Source organism: Electrophorus electricus, chromosome 4 (assembly GCF_013358815.1).
Source record: "Electrophorus electricus isolate fEleEle1 chromosome 4, fEleEle1.pri, whole genome shotgun sequence".
Taxonomy (NCBI): domain Eukaryota; kingdom Metazoa; phylum Chordata; class Actinopteri; order Gymnotiformes; family Gymnotidae; genus Electrophorus; species Electrophorus electricus.
In genome coordinates, this window is record NC_049538.1 from 9,971,477 (window position 1) to 9,988,484 (window position 17,008).

The following is a 17,008-nucleotide window of genomic DNA, read 5'->3' on the forward strand; positions in this document are numbered from 1 at the left end:
AGGATGACTTCTCCACCCACCTGAAGAGTGCCAAGCAAGCCGTGCTGGAGGGCACGTCAAAGTGGTCTGCCAAGATCGCCATCACAGGTCAGTGGCTGTGGTTGCAGTAACTGCACTGTGTGGCGGGGGGGGTCGTGGAGTGGAAGTGGGGGTCAGGGGGTCAAGGGGTATGTGGGGGTCAGTGGGGTGTGGGAGTCAGGGGGGCCACGGGGTGTGGGGGTCAGGAGGGTGTGGGGGTCAGTGGGGTGTGTGGGTCAGGGGGTGTGGGGGGGTCAGGAGTGTTTGGGGTCAGGGGGTGTGGGGGGTCAGGGGGGTGTGGGGGGTCAGGACAGGGGTGTGGGGGAGTCAGGGGTGTGTGGGGGTTGGGGAGTCAGGAGGGTGTGGGGGTCAGGAGTGTGTGGGGGTCAGGGGGTGTGTGGGGGTGTGTATTTCCTGACCACTACCTCTGTACACTTACATGAAGCTCTTGGCCCAGTGATGCAATGAAAGCAGTTAGATGGATGGACCCTTAAATGCAGGGCCCTCCAGCAGTAGGAGAATGCTGTCCCCTCCCTCTGTCCCCTTCTTGCCTCTGTTTCCTGCCTCTGTCCTCTGCCTTTGTCCCCTGCTTCTGGACAGAACCAGGAGGCCTCCAGCCCTGTCCCTGTCATGCTTTGGTGAAGCCATAATCTAGTCCTAGATCCTCCTTTTTTCAGAGTGTTATTCAGTAAAGCAGGTAACTAGGCCAGCCCTCAGTCAGACAAAAGGCAAAATAAAAAATAAATGTTCTTATGAACCTGCGGGTAAATATGACCTGGCTACTACTCTATGGGACAGTGTACTATGTAGAACATGAGGTGGTAGTTATTCAGAGCCAGTCACATGATCGATCACATGATTTCTGAGAGGTTTCACTGACTGCTTATTGCACCAATAGAATTAAAACTAATTAAAACACATCAAAGCACTAGTGGGTGACACACCCAGACCAGAGTCTGTGTGCCAGGATATGTGTCCGCACAAGCTCACCCCGTGACTTTGCAACTCGGATGGTGGACACTGTGAATTACTGCTAAGCTTTCGTTTCTGAAGAAGTGTCAATATGTGTGAGAGACACAGAGAGAAACAGCGAGAGAGAGGAAGAGAGAGAGAGAACCAGAAAGAGAGAAAGTGGGAGAAAGAGCACAACAACAGAGGTGGTCACATGGTTTCATCTACCTTTTGTGACGAATCGAAGTCCTCCATTTTTAGAATGTGTTGATGGGCTCCTGATTTATTTATCGTTCATTGGATAAACATCAGGGCCTATTGATCCTGCCTCAGTATGGCAACAACACCTCCAGAGTTCATATTATTGTGTGGGGTGGGCAGCGGTCGCCGGGCCTGACGTAGGTAAGAGATGCCCATCTTCACTGAGACTTTTTGATCTGTATCCTAATATAAAAGATTACTGTTTTAAAGTAGCAATATTATTACACCATTTTTTAAAATTAATTATTAACTCATTAATTGCCACAGTTTTGGATCACTGGTCCTTTAACATGGAAGACAGTGTGCCCACCAAAAGCTCCCACAAGCTGATGTATTTTCTTCATGCAGACTCATGAATAACTCACACCAACAGCATGTCCCTTCCCCCACTGAGAAAGCCCTTTACTGCAGTGGCCAGACCTCTCCACTCCTAGCAACCTGGGATAGAATGCTTTGCTATTGGGGAGAAGAAAGTGGTGCTTTGTTAGGGTATGGGTGATGTAATTTAAAAACATTCTTCTGTGCTATGAGATATGGACTCAAAAAATTACACTGGTAGTCCTGTTAGATATCGCACTGCATTCACTGGAGAAGAGGAGGTACATTGAAAACCATATTTGGGGTTCTTCACTCCTGCCACACTCTAAAGCACCTTCCTCTCAAACTTATGAAGAATTCGGCACTTTCTAAGATGCCCAGGCGCTTATGCAGTCTCTTGTCAACTCAAAGACTGACTACTGCAACTCACTACTTGTTGGTCCTCCTCTGAGAGCCATCAGACCTCTACAACTTGTCCAGAATGCAGCAGGATGACTGGTTTTCAATCTTCTGAAGTTCACACACATCACTCCACTGTTGTGCTCACTTCATTGGCTTCCAGTAGCTGCATGCATCAGATTTAAAACCTTAATGTTCGCCTACAAAGCCAAAAATTGACCAGCCCCTTCATACATGATGTGAATGGTCAAAGCCCGATCCGTGCCTCGAGTACTTCAAACCTCGAGTATGGCTCGAATTGAAACACCATGCTCATGGAAATCTCATGCAAGACAAGCATGGAGTCTATTCTCTGTCCTGGCTCCCAGATGGTGGTTCGAACTTCCACTGGCTGTCTGTACAGCAGAGTCCTTTGCAGTCTTTAAACGTACAAGACTCATCTCTTTGTGGAATATATAAAAGACCACTGAACCTGCACGTATGGAAATTTGTATTACGGTTAATTCACTGAACACTGTAGCACTTATTGTTTTCTGATATAGTGCTTTTGCTTATTTTGTTATATTTTGCATGCAATGTTATTGTGAGGAGATGCGGTGATGATACAGGTTTCTTAAATCAACCTGTTTTTCTCGCTATCTAAACCTTGCAGACTTTACTGTCTGCTCCGCCCAGCTGGTGACATCGCTCCAATCTCTTCCAGCCCAAGGATATATGTCCCCTGAATAATTAATCACCTCAGTCATTCATATTTAATCACCAAGTGCCCACAGTCCTTTTATGGTGCCGCATGAAGTGCTCCAGACTAGTAAACAATGCTGGAGTCTTTCTCTGACACTCTCAATGCCTTTGTGAATATTATTAATAAACACACACAGATCCTGAAGTATTTGCATGGGTGATCATCCTGCAGAGTTTTGCTTTATTATTGTGTGTTAACATTCAAAAGCTTTAATTAGGGGCACTAAGTCACCCTTGACCCTTTCGTTGTCTTTCTCGCTTGTCCTCTGCTCTGTTTCCTCCAGTCCTGTGTGCCCAGGGTCTGCAGGCCAAAGACAAGACAGGCTCCAGCGACCCCTACGTCACTGTGCAGGTGGGCAAGACCAAGCGCAGAACCAAAACCATCTTCGGCAACCTCAACCCCGTCTGGGACGAGAAGTTCTTGTTGTGAGTTGCTCTTCACCGTCGTATGTGTGACTGTTCTGGAAACTTATTGAAGGATCTGCTGGGCATGGTGAAGGAAGTTGATTCAGGTGTCAGATATCCCAGGACACAGGTGACGAGATAAACCATGACACAGGAGACGAGATAATCCATGTCACAGGAGACGAGATAATCCATGACACAGGAGATGAGATAATCCATGACACAGGAGACGAGATAAACCATGACACAGGAGACGAGATAATCCATGTCACAGGAGACGAGATAATCCATGACACAGGAGATGAGATAAACCATGACACAGGAGACGAGATAAACCATGACACAGGAGACGAGATAATCCATGTCACAGGAGACGAGATAATCCATGACACAGGAGATGAGATAATCCATGACACAGGAGACGAGATAAACCATGACACAGGAGATGAGATAATCCATGATACAGGAAACAAGATAAACCATGACACAGGAGGTAGATAATCCATGACACAGGAGACAATGAAAGGTCAGCTCTTCCTTGTTTGTTCAAAACAAGCCACATTGCCAGAAGCACCCACCTTGTACCTGTGCTCTGGCCACTTTACAAGGTACACCTGTAAAACATTTAGCAAACACTTTCCTCCAACACGACTGCATGTATATCAGGACGTGTTCTCCCTGAGAACTGAACCCATGACCTTGTGTAGCTAGGACTCTGCTCTGCCTGCTTCACCCGGTGTGCCAACCAATGTGTCGGCAGCAATTTATCATCCTGTGTGTGTCCTCAGGTTCGTTGTGCTCCAGGTGTTATTTGAGAGTCAGACCCTTCTCAAGACAGCAGAGGCACTGACACAGGAGTGACATGGTTGTGTGTACCAAGATGATGCAGATTTAGCAGACCCAGCACAGACACAGTGTTAGTACAGGTCTAACAGACCCAGCACAGACACAGTGTTAGTACAGGTCTAACAGACCCAGCACAGACACAGTGTTAATACAGGTCTAACAGACCCAGCACAGACGCAGTGTTAATACAGGTCTAACAGACCCAGCACAGACGCAGTGTTAATACAGGTCTAACAGACCCAGCACAGACGCAGTGTTAATACAGGTCTAACAAACCCAGCACAGACGCAGTGTTAGTACAGGTCTAACAGACCCAGCACAGACACAGTGTTAGTACAGGTCTAACAGACCCAGCACAGACACAGTGTTAGTACAGGTCTAACAGACCCAGCACAGACACAGTGTTAGTACAGGTCTAACAGACCCAGCACAGACACAGTGTTAGTACAGGTCTAACAGACCCAGCACAGACACACTGTTAATACAGGTCTAACAGACCCAGCACAGACGCAGTGTTAATACAGGTCTAACAAACCCAGCACAGACACAGTGTTAGTACAGGTCTAACAGACCCAGCACAGACACAGTGTTAGTACAGGTCTAACAGACCCAGCACAGACACAGTGTTAGTACAGGTCTAACAGACCCAGCACAGACACAGTGTTAGTACAGGTCTAACAGACCCAGCACAGACACACTGTTAATACAGGTCTAACAGACCCAGCACAGACGCAGTGTTAATACAGGTCTAACAGACCCAGCACAGACGCAGTGTTAATACAGGTCTAACAGACCCAGCACAGACGCAGTGTTAATACAGGTCTAACAGACCCAACACAGACACAGTGTTAATACAGGTCTAACAGACCCAGCACAGACGCAGTGTTAATACAGTCTAACAGACCCAGCACAGATGCAGCATTGCTCAGACTTTTACACACATCTCTGTCATTGCTTGCAATGGTCACAGAAAACTCACTGAGAAAGGGGCTAGAGGATGAATAAAACTGTGGTGTGTGTGGTGGCCGATGGGCTACGAATATGTTTATGTAAATAACTTCCTCAAATAAAGTATGTATGTGGGGGTTGTTTTAGCAGCTCCGCAGCTCTCTTGGTCTTCTTTCCCACAATGCAGTTTTTTTTATATAGCAGTTAAAAATGAAATTTTGTTTGGTGTGAGCTCTCAAGAGCAGCACCGAGACAAAACTTGTCACAACCTTGACAGCAGTATATAGCAGCTTCGCCAACACCTTATAAAAGAAACATAATTTCCAAAAATAGCACAAACAGATCACTTCAGATCCCTCTCACTTTGCCCAAACAGGTCCCTGAGAGATTTATGATCCATTTAAATGACCTTAAACGACTCCGGCCCTTTAACTGGACAGCCGTGTAATCACAACGGGCCATTTAACCGCAGCTTCCGCAGATGAGGAGCTCGGCACCATATCAGCCTCAGCCGGAGGCTCGCAGGTGTCGGCCGTGTGCAGGTAGATCGTTTCTCCTCATATTCCTGATGGTGTGTTGCCTGGAATGTCCCCAAGGCTCCTCGTGATCATTTGGGTACCACATTAGGGTGAAGCATTAGCATGGCACACACCTCCATTCATATATATTAGATCGCTGTGCTGGGGCTTTGGGGAGGTAGGTGGAGGCAGGGCAGATAGAGGCAGGCCAGCTGGGATCTATCTAAGGATAACCTTTTTCAAAAGGAACCTGAATACACAGAATAATTAAGATGCCACTGTGGGCAAACATTTCTTCATAGGTTGTCTTTGTGCATATTTTTGTGAATTTGTGCTGTTATTATTATTGACATTTTAAGGTAACCCCTTATCAAGTGTCTAGGGCAGACATTTCTGTGACTCACTAAATAAGCCAATAGGAATGCTGGTTTACAGCCCCACAGAGCCTCTGCTCAGAAGTTCTTTCATTCATTCATTCATTCATTCATTTAGTAAGAAAAGTCTTGAGTGTTCCCTTAGGCTCAGTGAGAGCCTTTTGTGCATAATGTCCTCAACAACCTGCCTGCATTACGAGACCAACGGATGAATATGGACAACTGCAGCAAACAGCAGAACAAAGTGTGCAGGAGGTTCAGGAGGTTCCAGAGGTGATACTGTGTGACCCATACTGTGTGAAGATTCATACTGTGACCCATACTGTGTGAAGATTCATACTGTGACCCATACTGTGTGAAGATTCATACTGTGATTCATACTGTGTGAAGATTCATACTGTGACCCATACTGTGTGAAGATTCATACTGTGACCCATACTGTGTGAAGATTCATACTGTGACCCATACTGTGTGAAGATTCATACTGTGATTCATACTGTGTGAAGATTCATACTGTGATTCATACTGTGTGAAGATTCATACTGTGATTCATACTGTGTGAAGATTCATACTGTGATTCATACTGTGTGAAGATTCATACTGTGATTCATACTGTGTGAAGATTCATACTGTGACCCATACTGTGTGAAGATTCATACTGTGATTCATACTGTGTGAAGATTCATACTGTGATTCATACTGTGTGAAGATTCATGTGCTGGTTCATCACTCCAGCCCAGTGTAAGCCAGTGTAAGCCCAGAGTTCTGCAGCTCTAGGCAACGTGACGGAGTTTACTGAGTTTAATCAGAAAACAACTGCTGACCCATTCTTTCACAGAATAGACACTTGTCCTTTATGTACCTTGGTCTGTCCATTCTAATCTTAGATTTAAAGGGTTTTTTTTCAGTATCTCCATTTGTGTTGTCCATATCGTTGGGCAATAACAGTAATTCACATTATCCATTAGTAGTATATCAAGAGGAAAAGGTTTTAAGCATCTGTTGTTTTTTTCTCAGTGGACATGCCTATAATACCAAAACTGACATTATCTTTGGAAAATGATCATTAGAATTATTTCCATGGAAACTGTATTCATTTCTAGGTCTTTGTGTGTACACCAGTCTCCAGGGATCCCACAGGTTTAGTTGGAACGTCTTCCAAAGTTATCTTGCTAATGACATTGGCTATTGATTGCTATTGCTTGGTCATTGATGTTTTTATAGCTGGCTTGTGGAGCTTTTTACATCACATGACCCATAAAGAATAATGTTTGATGTTCTGTTTTCCCATGGGTTTACGAGAAGGACTCTCAGGGTAATTTTATATTGATGACAGTTGGGAAGGTGAAACATCTGGCACCTTTGGAATTGATCACAGCTTGGTTTCAGTGTCTGCTACCCCCACCTCCTAACCCCATTTTCACCTCCTCCACCTCCACTCTTCCTTCACCCACTGCTCCGTCCAGCTCCTGGACTCAGAGCTGCTGTCTGCTGAGAAAGGCAGCAGTAGCTGGCTCTAATCAATGCAATGCACACATACGCTGCCCTGGTCAGAGCTCATGAGAATGGAGACTGGCACAGGACAGATACTGGGGCCAGTCTGCCCAAAGCAGGAGTAACCAAAAGACATTCTAAGCAATTCCCATGGATTTGTCTGTGCTGAATGCGGATGCTGGAGCCATGAAAAAGGTGGTGTAGAAAATAAAGGTGGTGTAGAAAATAGACACCTGAAACTCAGTGGGTGGAGATGGAGGTTAGCATGTGTCTCTTTCTCTCTCTCTCTCTCTCTCTCTCTCTCTCTCTGTCTCTCTCTATCTCTCTGTCTCTCTATTCTGTCTCTCTTTTTATCTCTCCCTCTCTCTTTCTCTCTCTCTCTCTCACACACACACAGGCTCATGGATGAATGCACAAGCACACACACACACTCGCACACATATTACTCTGTAGCCATTTCCCAAAACTGTCACAGTGACAGTGATTTAGTGTTGCGTGCTTGTGTGCAGTATTTAACACTTACGAGGCATGGACAGCTTGTATAGTGTGAGCACATGGCTGTGTGTTATTGTTTGCCTAGAGGCAGCTGTGGTCAGCTTTCTGTCTGTGTCAGCCTTTTACTCTCACACCTCCTGACTCCTGTTCTTCTTCCTGCCTGTGTATGTGTGCGTGTTTTATTCTGTGCATTCATAAACATAATCCTTTCCCTGTCCCTCGCTTCCAAATACTGTAATTACTGGAAAGCATTTCTGTTTTGGGAGAGGACAGAATAAAGGACGCATCACATGAACAGGATTAAATCTCAATGACAAAAGCGAGTGCTCAAGGAGACCAAACAGTGGGCGTCTTAATCGCAGGTGTAAAATTGTCTGATGTGTAGGGCAGAAGCTAACCAACACTCCAGCTAGCACCATCGAGAAAGAAAACAAAAACTCATGTGCTTTGCTGTATTTGGAAACCACTTGTATTTAAGGCCAAAGTACAAAGACATAACTTGGTGTAAATTGCACAGAATAGGTCCCAGCTATGGAAAAACTATATGCCTCCCAGCATATGGATATGAATATGTATATGAATATGAATGTGGATATGGATATGGAAAAAGCTTGAATCTGGCCTTTGGGACTTTGGGCCAACGTTGCCAACTGAGGTCTGGCTCCATAACGGTATGATGTGGCTCCATAATGGTATGACGGTTTGACATTCTCATTTTGTGGGAGTTTTTAGATGTGATGGCTGCTCAGAGTGAACAGAAACACTGATACCTTTTAGTGCTCCCATGGCCCAAGGCAGTAATGTCACTATACACTCACTGCTAAACAAAAACAAAAGACTGCAGCTCTCTATGGCTATTCAAAAAAAAAAATCCCAAGTTTTTCCATGTTTCCTGGTTTATACTAGCAGATTTAAACATCATTGGAATGTGGTGGCTCTTCACTTTTGAAAAGTGTCCAATATTCCACCACTCAAGTCCTCACCATTTATAGAGGACTTTTTATAAAATGCTTTGTTACAAAGCAGCGTCACAAATGTAAGGGTCCAGGTCCCTAATGAGCAAGCCAGACAGTGGCAAGGAAAAACTCCATGGGTGGAATGAATGAAGAAACATTTGGGGTACTAAGACTGATGAGTCAAACTAATAAACAGTCCATGCTTTATGCTTTATGTATCCACTTCACTCTAGATGGTGGGTGTATGGTGAGAGAGCTGGTTCTGCATCCACTGGGGTAGATGGGGTGGGTGGGTGGGTAGGTGTGGCAGCATCAGTTCTTCCGCTGGCTGCACTGGGACATTTTCTGGAATCATCTTAGATGTTTTGCCATCATCAGTTTTGACATCATCTCCACAGTAATGTGCAAATAAAACAGAACTATGTAGCTAGTTATGTAAAGATAAACAACACATGAACAGTCCATATACAGTAGAGGTTCCTGTGGTCAGTATGCAGCTTCAACAGGTTTATCTGTAGCAGCAGAACTAAAAAGGAGAACCAGGGGGTGACCACAGTCCTGAGGGGCCAGGGGGTGACCAAAGTCCTGAGGGGCCAGAGGGTGACCACAGTCCTGAGGGACGAGACGATGACCACAGTCCATCCACATGTATACATGAACAAACAACTCCAGTACTAAAAGAGTACTAAAGAGTAGAATGCCTCAACATATTCGCACAAAACAGGAAGCAGCCTCACTGCATGAGGAGCGTCACTCATGGTTTATGATTTGAATAACAGCTTTTCTGATTGGCTAGAGCTATTCTGAACATAAAGCATGGCCCTCTTTATAAAGCAGGGCACACTTTATTACGTGATAAGGAACCAGACTCTTCTTTCCTTTAGAGCAACTTCAGTCAATTTGAAAAGCTATTATTATTACCATTAGTTATTATTATAGTAATACTAACCTGAAATGGTTCTCATTACCACACACCGCTGATTAGCTCAAAATTGACCTCCAGGTGAGAAACCTTGGACAGTGAATTACATAGCTGCTTGCACGTTCCATAAGGACTGTGTACTGTGTACCTAGTGCTTGTCTTAGTGTGATGAGCAGTGCCTTTTCAGAACCGTGAACAGCAACATGGGGCTTATCAGCACCATAGACAGCAACAGAGAACAAGCCTCAGGTAGCAATAGGGTACCTGCCTTATCACAAGTCTTTTTCATCAACATTTACATAAATAAATACATAAATGCTGACAGCACTGAATGAGAGCTGTCAGCATTTATGTATTTATTTATGTAAATGTAGTAGAAAGGACTGTCATTTTCAGTTGCAGCACTGTTTCCTCAGCAAAGAAAACATGGGGAGATGCATGTCTAAAATGTGCTATAGAAAGCATGGGGAGAGATGGGTATTTATACCCATTCTATATGTATCCTCTGTTCTATATGTGCCCTCTGTGTGCGCTCTGTTCTATATGTGCCCTCTGTGTGCGCTCTGTTCTATATGGGCCCTCTGTGTGCGCTCTGTCCTATATGTGCCCTCTGTGTGCGCTCTGTCCTATATGTGCCCTCTGTGTGCGCTCTGTCCTATATGTGCCCTCTGTGTGCGCTCTGTCTATATGTGCCCTCTGTGCGTGCTCCGTCCTATATGTGCCCTCTGTGCGCGCTCCGTTCTATATGTGCCCTCTGTGTGCGCTCCGTTCAATATGTGCCCTCTGTGTGCGCTCTGTCCTATATGTGCCCTCTGTGTGCGCTCTGTTCAATATGTGCCCTCTGTGTGCGCTCTGTTCTATATGTGCCCTCTGTGTGCGCTCTGTCCTATATGTGCCCTCTGTGTGCGCTCTGTCCTATATGTGCCCTCTGTGTGCGCTCTGTCCTATATGTGCCCTCTGTGTGCGCTCTGTTCTATATGTGCCCTCTGTGTGCGCTCTGTTCTATATGTGCCCTCTGTGTGCGCTCTGTTCTATATGTGCCCTCTGTGTGCGCTCTGTCTATATGTGCCCTCTGTGTGCGCTCTGTTCTATATGTGCCCTCTGTGTGCGCTCTGTCCTATATGTGCCCTCTGTGTGCGCTCTGTCCTATATGTGCCCTCTGTGTGCGCTCTGTCTATATGTGCCCTCTGTGCGTGCTCCGTCCTATATGTGCCCTCTGTGCGCGCTCCGTTCTATATGTGCCCTCTGTGTGCGCTCCGTTCAATATGTGCCCTCTGTGTGCGCTGTGTCCTATATGTGCCCTCTGTGTGCGCTCTGTTCAATATGTGCCCTCTGTGTGCGCTCTGTTCTATATGTGCCCTCTGTGTGCGCTCTGTCCTATATGTGCCCTCTGTGTGCGCTCTGTCCTATATGTGCCCTCTGTGTGCGCTCTGTTCTATATGTGCCCTCTGTGTGCGCTCTGTTCTATATGTGCCCTCTGTGTGCGCTCTGTTCTATATGTGCCCTCTGTGTGCGCTCTGTCTATATGCGCCCTCTGTGTGCGCTCTGTTCTATATGTGCCCTCTGTGTGCGCTCTGTTCTATATGTGCCCTCTGTGTGCGCTCTGTTCTATATGTGCCCTCTGTGTGCGCTCCGTTCTATATGTGCCCTCTGTGTGCGCTCTGTCTATATGTGCCCTCTGTGTGCGCTCTGTCCTATATGTGCCCTCTGTGTGCGCTCTGTCTATATGTGCCCTCTGTGTGCGCTCTGTGCGCTCTGTTCTATATGTGCCCTCTGTGTGCGCTCTGTTCTACATGTGCCCTCTGTGTGCGCTCTGTTCTATATGTGCCCTCTGTGTGCGCTCTGTCTATATGTGCCCTCTGTGTGCGCTCTGTTCTATATGTGCCCTCTGTGTGCGCTCTGTCTATATGTGCCCTCTGTGTGCGCTCTGTTCTATATGTGCCCTGTGTGCGCTCTGTTCTATATGTGCCCTCTGTGTGCGCTCTGTTCTATATGTGCCCTCTGTGTGCGCTCTGTTCTATATGTGCCCTCTGTGTGCGCTCTGTCTATATGTGCCCTCTGTGTGCGCTCTGTTCTATATGTGCCCTCTGTGTGCGCTCTGTCTATATGTGCCTTCTGAAGTATGTGCTGTGGGAGGTGGCACCAGGTTTCAGGGAACATCATTTCCTTCATTCTTTTCCCCCAGCCTTTTGTCCAGTCTCTGAAACTCTGCTCTACTCTCCTTCATAAATTCAGCTCTTAAGTGGTGATGGTGCCTGAAATGTCTTTACTCTTCTCATTCAGTCCCGTTATGGCCCTCTATAGCAGAGCTATAAGCTGTGGTATTCTAGCTTGGCCCTCACATCCAAACCCGGTCCTGGATTTTCTCATTTCTGTTGCTGTAACTGGGTGGCCATTTCACCAGCTCCCCTGTTCTCAGTAATGAGAGGGTACTGCATCCTGCCCTTGAGAATGGTGGGTATTTGAATGTCCGTGGTATATAAATAAACAAGACAAAGACATACGTACTGAAATGCACTGTATTTATTATTTATCTGATATGGTGAGTGTATAGTATTGAATATTATTACTAGAATTAATGCTAGAACATATCCATACTGAGATGGCCTTCTTCCCATGTAAATAACATGCACCAATACAGCCTCACCACACCCTTCTCACACTGATATCTTTCCTCCATCCTTGGATGGAGGTTGTGTGCTGGGTGGAGGCATTGTTGTGCCTGGCAGGATTCTCCATCTGGAGCTCCGCCCTTCTGCTGACAGGAAGGGGAAACTTGCTCCCTCTCTCTGCCCCTCCCGCTCTGTCTCTCGTTTGTTCTCAGATTTGTGCTTAACCCATTACGCTCCAAGGACCTGTCAGTGGATCTAGTCTCATTTCTCTCTTCTGCAGCTACATGCCTTTCATATTTGCTGCAATTCCCTTCAGAGACATGTGTGCTTAGGGTTGGTTCACATTCAGTGCACTGGGAGGACCATCTCCCGGTACAGAAGTTTCCTGGTTGATTAATATGCCCAGTTCCTCAACTCTGATTTCTGAACCAATGTTTCAGTCTTGGGTGCCTCTGTTTTGTCTGTGAGCCCCTCTGTTTGTGGTAGCTATCAGAATGCAAGGACACTTTAGCCAAAGTACCCTTAAAATGAACTGCTTACATAAGCTTTGGGAATAGTGAGTAAATAATAGGATCTGGTGGCAGGAGGGAGAACTTTATTTTCTCTTTCTCATTTTTCTAAAGATTCATAACCTCTATCCTCCTTTATTTATATATTATTTGTATATTTCTTTCAATAAACAGAGGCTGTTTGTCTTTGTCAGTTCGCTCGCTACAGTCCAAATGGTTCTGGTCAGGAGAAACTCCCTGAACTATTTCTTTTTTTCCGGTGGCTTCGCAGAAGGTGTAATCTTTCACAGAGGCAGTCTGCTCAGTTTTGCAACAAGCTGCTCAGGAAAACAGATTGAACAGTCCCTACTCTTCTGTCCTTTGAAAAAAAAAACCCACCACTTTTCAAACTACTGAAAAACCTTCACCTTCCTCAGTAAGTCCTAGCAGTGTTCTTTTATGACTAGCTATGACCAGCCATGATTAACTGGCTTTCTCAGGGCCAGAGAATAAAAAGCCCACTGGATTTATTCAGCTGAGTTGTGAATGTCGGGCTCCTCAGGAGTTGCTTTCACAGTTCCTCGTATCTTTGTGTTAGTTGAATGACTCCAAGTTCAAACATTAATGTATTAAACTGAACCTGTGTGAACTGGTCTAGTATCTTTACAAATGCCACATATGTCCTTGTTTGAGAGCCAAGGAGTGAGTAATTGTCATTTCTGAGACCTGTGAGTTGGTGTCATTTCTGTGACTTATAAAACTACTAATATGTAGAGGGTACAGAACCTGCTTTTATTTGAGTTCCATGTACGAATTTGAGATGCTGTGCAGACTTTGAATACAATTATGAATTGGTCATTACTGATTAATCTGACAATCTCTGACAAATATTTGTTAATTTCTTAAGGCTTCTAAGTTACTCATACATTTTATAGCAAGTTATAGATAAAAGCAAAAGCAACTTCATTTATTATGTGTTATTAGTTTGCCATTCAGTGTCAACTAGAGGAGGATCTCCTTCAGAGACAGTTCCTCTCCAAGTTTCTCTACAAGTCTCTTCCTTCTGCTCTCAGTGAGTTTTGTTTGCCACTGACACCTTGGTTTGGTCATTAGGGGTCTGGACACAGATTCTCTGGAAAGTTGATTTCTGTAAAGTTGATTTGTGACAGCATTTTCTGATCAAGCAAACTTTATAATGTTAATAAATGCTGTGGTTTGAACCAGGTGCGGGTAAAACTTTGGAGACAGGGGTGGAGCCTGAGCTAAGTCTGATTGGGAGATGTGGGATTCTACATACAGTGGTGATCAGAAGAGAGACAGTGGGAATGTTAGAAGAGAAAGATCAGAATGGAGGAGAAGACAAACATGAGGAACAGTGTCCCAGCACCACTCTGTAGTGATCAGCCAGTGTACTCCTCTGAAAGATTAGGGTTAGGAACAGTGTTTGGTTTAGGAATAGGTCAGTTTTGACAGGAAACATCCCTTTAAAATATACATCATCGTCTGTTGAATCACAATAGCTGTTCACTACAGTTGTTTTGGGCTGTTCCATACAGTGTTTTCGGCTGTTCAATAAAGTTGTTTTTGGCTGTTCACTACAGTACTTTTGTGCTGTGCAATACAGTTGCTTTGGGCTGTTCACTACAGTTGCTTTGTGAAGTTCAATATAGTTATTTTGGGTCATTCACTACAGTTGTTTTAGGCTGTTCAGTACAGTTGTTTTGGGCTGTACAATACACTTGTTTTTGGCTGTTCACTATAGTTGTTTGGCCTGTTCAGTACAGTTGTTTTGGGATGTTCACTGCAGTTGTTTGGGCTGTACAATAGGGTTGTTTTGGACTGTTCACTACAGTTGCTTTGGACTGTTCACTACAGTTGCTTTGGACTGTTCACTACAGTTGTTTTAGGCTGTTCAATACAGTTGCTTTGGGGCTGTTCAATACATTTGTTTGGGATGTTCACTACAGTTGTTTTGGACTGTTCAATAAAGTTGTTTGGGTCTGTTCAATACAGTTGTTTTGTGCTGTTCAATATAGTTGTTTTGTGCTGTTCACTACAGTTGTTTTGGGCTGTTCAATACAGTTGCTTTGGGCTGTTCAATACAGTTGCTTTGGGCTGTACAATGTAATTGTTTTTGGCTGTTTACTATAGTTGTTTGGCCTATTCACTACAGTTGTTTTGGGATGTTCACTACAGTTGTTTTGAGCTGTTCAATACCATTGTTTTGGGCTGTTCAATACAGTTGTTTTTGGCCTTTCAATACAATTGCTTTGGGCTGTTCACTACAGGTGTTTGGGCTGTTCAATGCAGTTTTTTGGGCTGCTTTAGGATTTAACTCATTAATATATGTTCTCTCCCTAACAGCCACACCTAGATTCATATATTTAAATTTGAGTCAGCAAACCTGAAAATGAAAAAGGAAGCAACACATTAAGCAGAATGTTTAGTATGTAAAATATATATAATTGTGTTGTAAAGGTTATCCTGTGTAGAGTTATATGGTGCGTAAATGTATTTCTATTTAAAGCCATTAACAGTTAATGGACTCTTGACCTATGGACCACTGATCATACTGTTGGACAGTTTTAATGACCAACTACCAGTTTTCTTTGGAAACAGTGTCTGTGTGTGACCACAAGAGTGAACTAGTGTTTGAGATTCACTGGAGCATATGACCTTTAAAAGTATTTGGGAAAGGTCTGGCACTATGTCCATATATGTATTTCCAAGCTGTGTCTGTGTATGTGTGTGTGTGGATATGTATTTGTGTTTTCACACACTCCCTATTCTTTCTCTGGTACAGTGAATGCCATAATGCCACGGACCGCATTAAAGTGCGTGTGTGGGATGAGGACGATGACATCAAGTCCCGCGTCAAACAACACTTCAAGAAGGAGTCTGATGACTTCTTGGGTCAAACCATTATCGAGGTCCGCATGCTGAGTGGTGAGATGGACGTTTGGTATAACCTCGGTAAGTCTCCACCCCCAGATGCATCACACACTGCCAAAGGCAGTTTAGAGCCACCTGATAGGCCTCTTTAATCTGTAGACTACTAGTCACTACTCTTTCCATGTGTTAATAAAGTGGTGTGACATTGCCAAAGAAACAAAAATTCAGAAGAGTTTCAGTAGTCATTGAACTCCACTTCTGAAGGACACGGCACCACAAGGCCTGATGTTTTCTCTGCTCGGACACTCGTGACATTCAGACCAAGGCTGTGGAATTGGCTGAATTGGGTGAACACAAGGGGAAAATTGCTAAACTATACTATGGAACCCCTAGGAAAGAAGGGTTTAGTAATGCTAACACTGGAGATAGATATTCACAAGGCTTATGTCTTATACTGTTTTGCCTTTACTGGCTGCATGTGTCATTATGTAAAAAAAAAAACAGCACTTATAAAAAAGTGGTTACTTCTCAATAACAGCATATGTTTTCCTCAGCATAGTCAGTTTTGTTTCTTCAGATGGGTTTGTTCCCATCAGCTGGAGGTTCCATGTGCTGATATCACACCTGTCTGTCAGCACCAGCAGCAACCCCCGCCAGTTGGGTATAAATAAGCCCACACGTTTGTAGAAATAGCACCTACAGATGACCGCTGTGAGCCTGGGACGTCCTGACAGCCACAGAATCAACACATTTAAATATTTAAGTGCTAAATTTAGGCACGGAGGGGGTCGCGGTTGCAGCTCACAGTTCTCGAATACTTCAGGCTTGCTAAGCCGACATCCACGTTTGGAGAATGTCAAACTGGAGTGAAGTACACGGGATGGAGTCAGTGGGCTGATTTCCTGAGCTACTAGAATAGATCTGTAAAGGAGGGCGTGGGAGAGCTCCTAAAAGGAAGTACTGTTGCCTGATTCTAGAAGTCTCTAGAGAGACTGGAGTCATGGCTCAGAGAGACTGGAGTCGTGGCTCAGAGAGACTGGAGTCGTGGCTCAGAGAGACTGGAGTTGTGGCTCAGAGAGACTGGAGTCATGGCTCAGAGAGACTGGAGTCGTGGCTCAGAGAGACTGGAGTCGTGGCTCAGAGAGACTGGAGTCGTGGCTCAGAGAGACTGGAGTCGTGGCTCAGAGAGACTGGAGTCATGGCTCAGAGAGACTGGAGTCGTGGCTCAGAGAGACTGGAGTTGTGGCTCAGAGAGACTGGAGTCATGGCTCAGAGAGACTGGAGTTGTGGCTCAGAGAGACTGGAGTTGTGGCTCAGAGAGACTGGAGTCATGGCTCAGAGAGACTGGAGTCGTGGCTCAGAGAGACTGG

The 17,008-nt window shown here is 45.0% G+C and overlaps 1 protein-coding gene across 3 annotated transcripts in view; it reads left to right on the forward strand.

Annotated features, from left to right (window-relative positions):
• Positions 1-17,008, forward strand: part of LOC113586859 (protein unc-13 homolog C-like) — a 153,184-nt gene that overhangs the window by 27,472 nt on the left and 108,704 nt on the right. For all 3 annotated transcript variants that reach the window (XM_035525331.1, XM_035525330.1, XM_035525332.1), the window contains exons 9-11: positions 1-87; positions 2,973-3,114; positions 15,550-15,719. The exon at positions 1-87 is cut by the window's left edge and continues 141 nt beyond it. In XM_035525331.1, coding sequence (XP_035381224.1) covers positions 1-87; positions 2,973-3,114; positions 15,550-15,719 — 399 coding nt within the window. The remainder of the gene's footprint in view (positions 88-2,972; positions 3,115-15,549; positions 15,720-17,008) is intronic.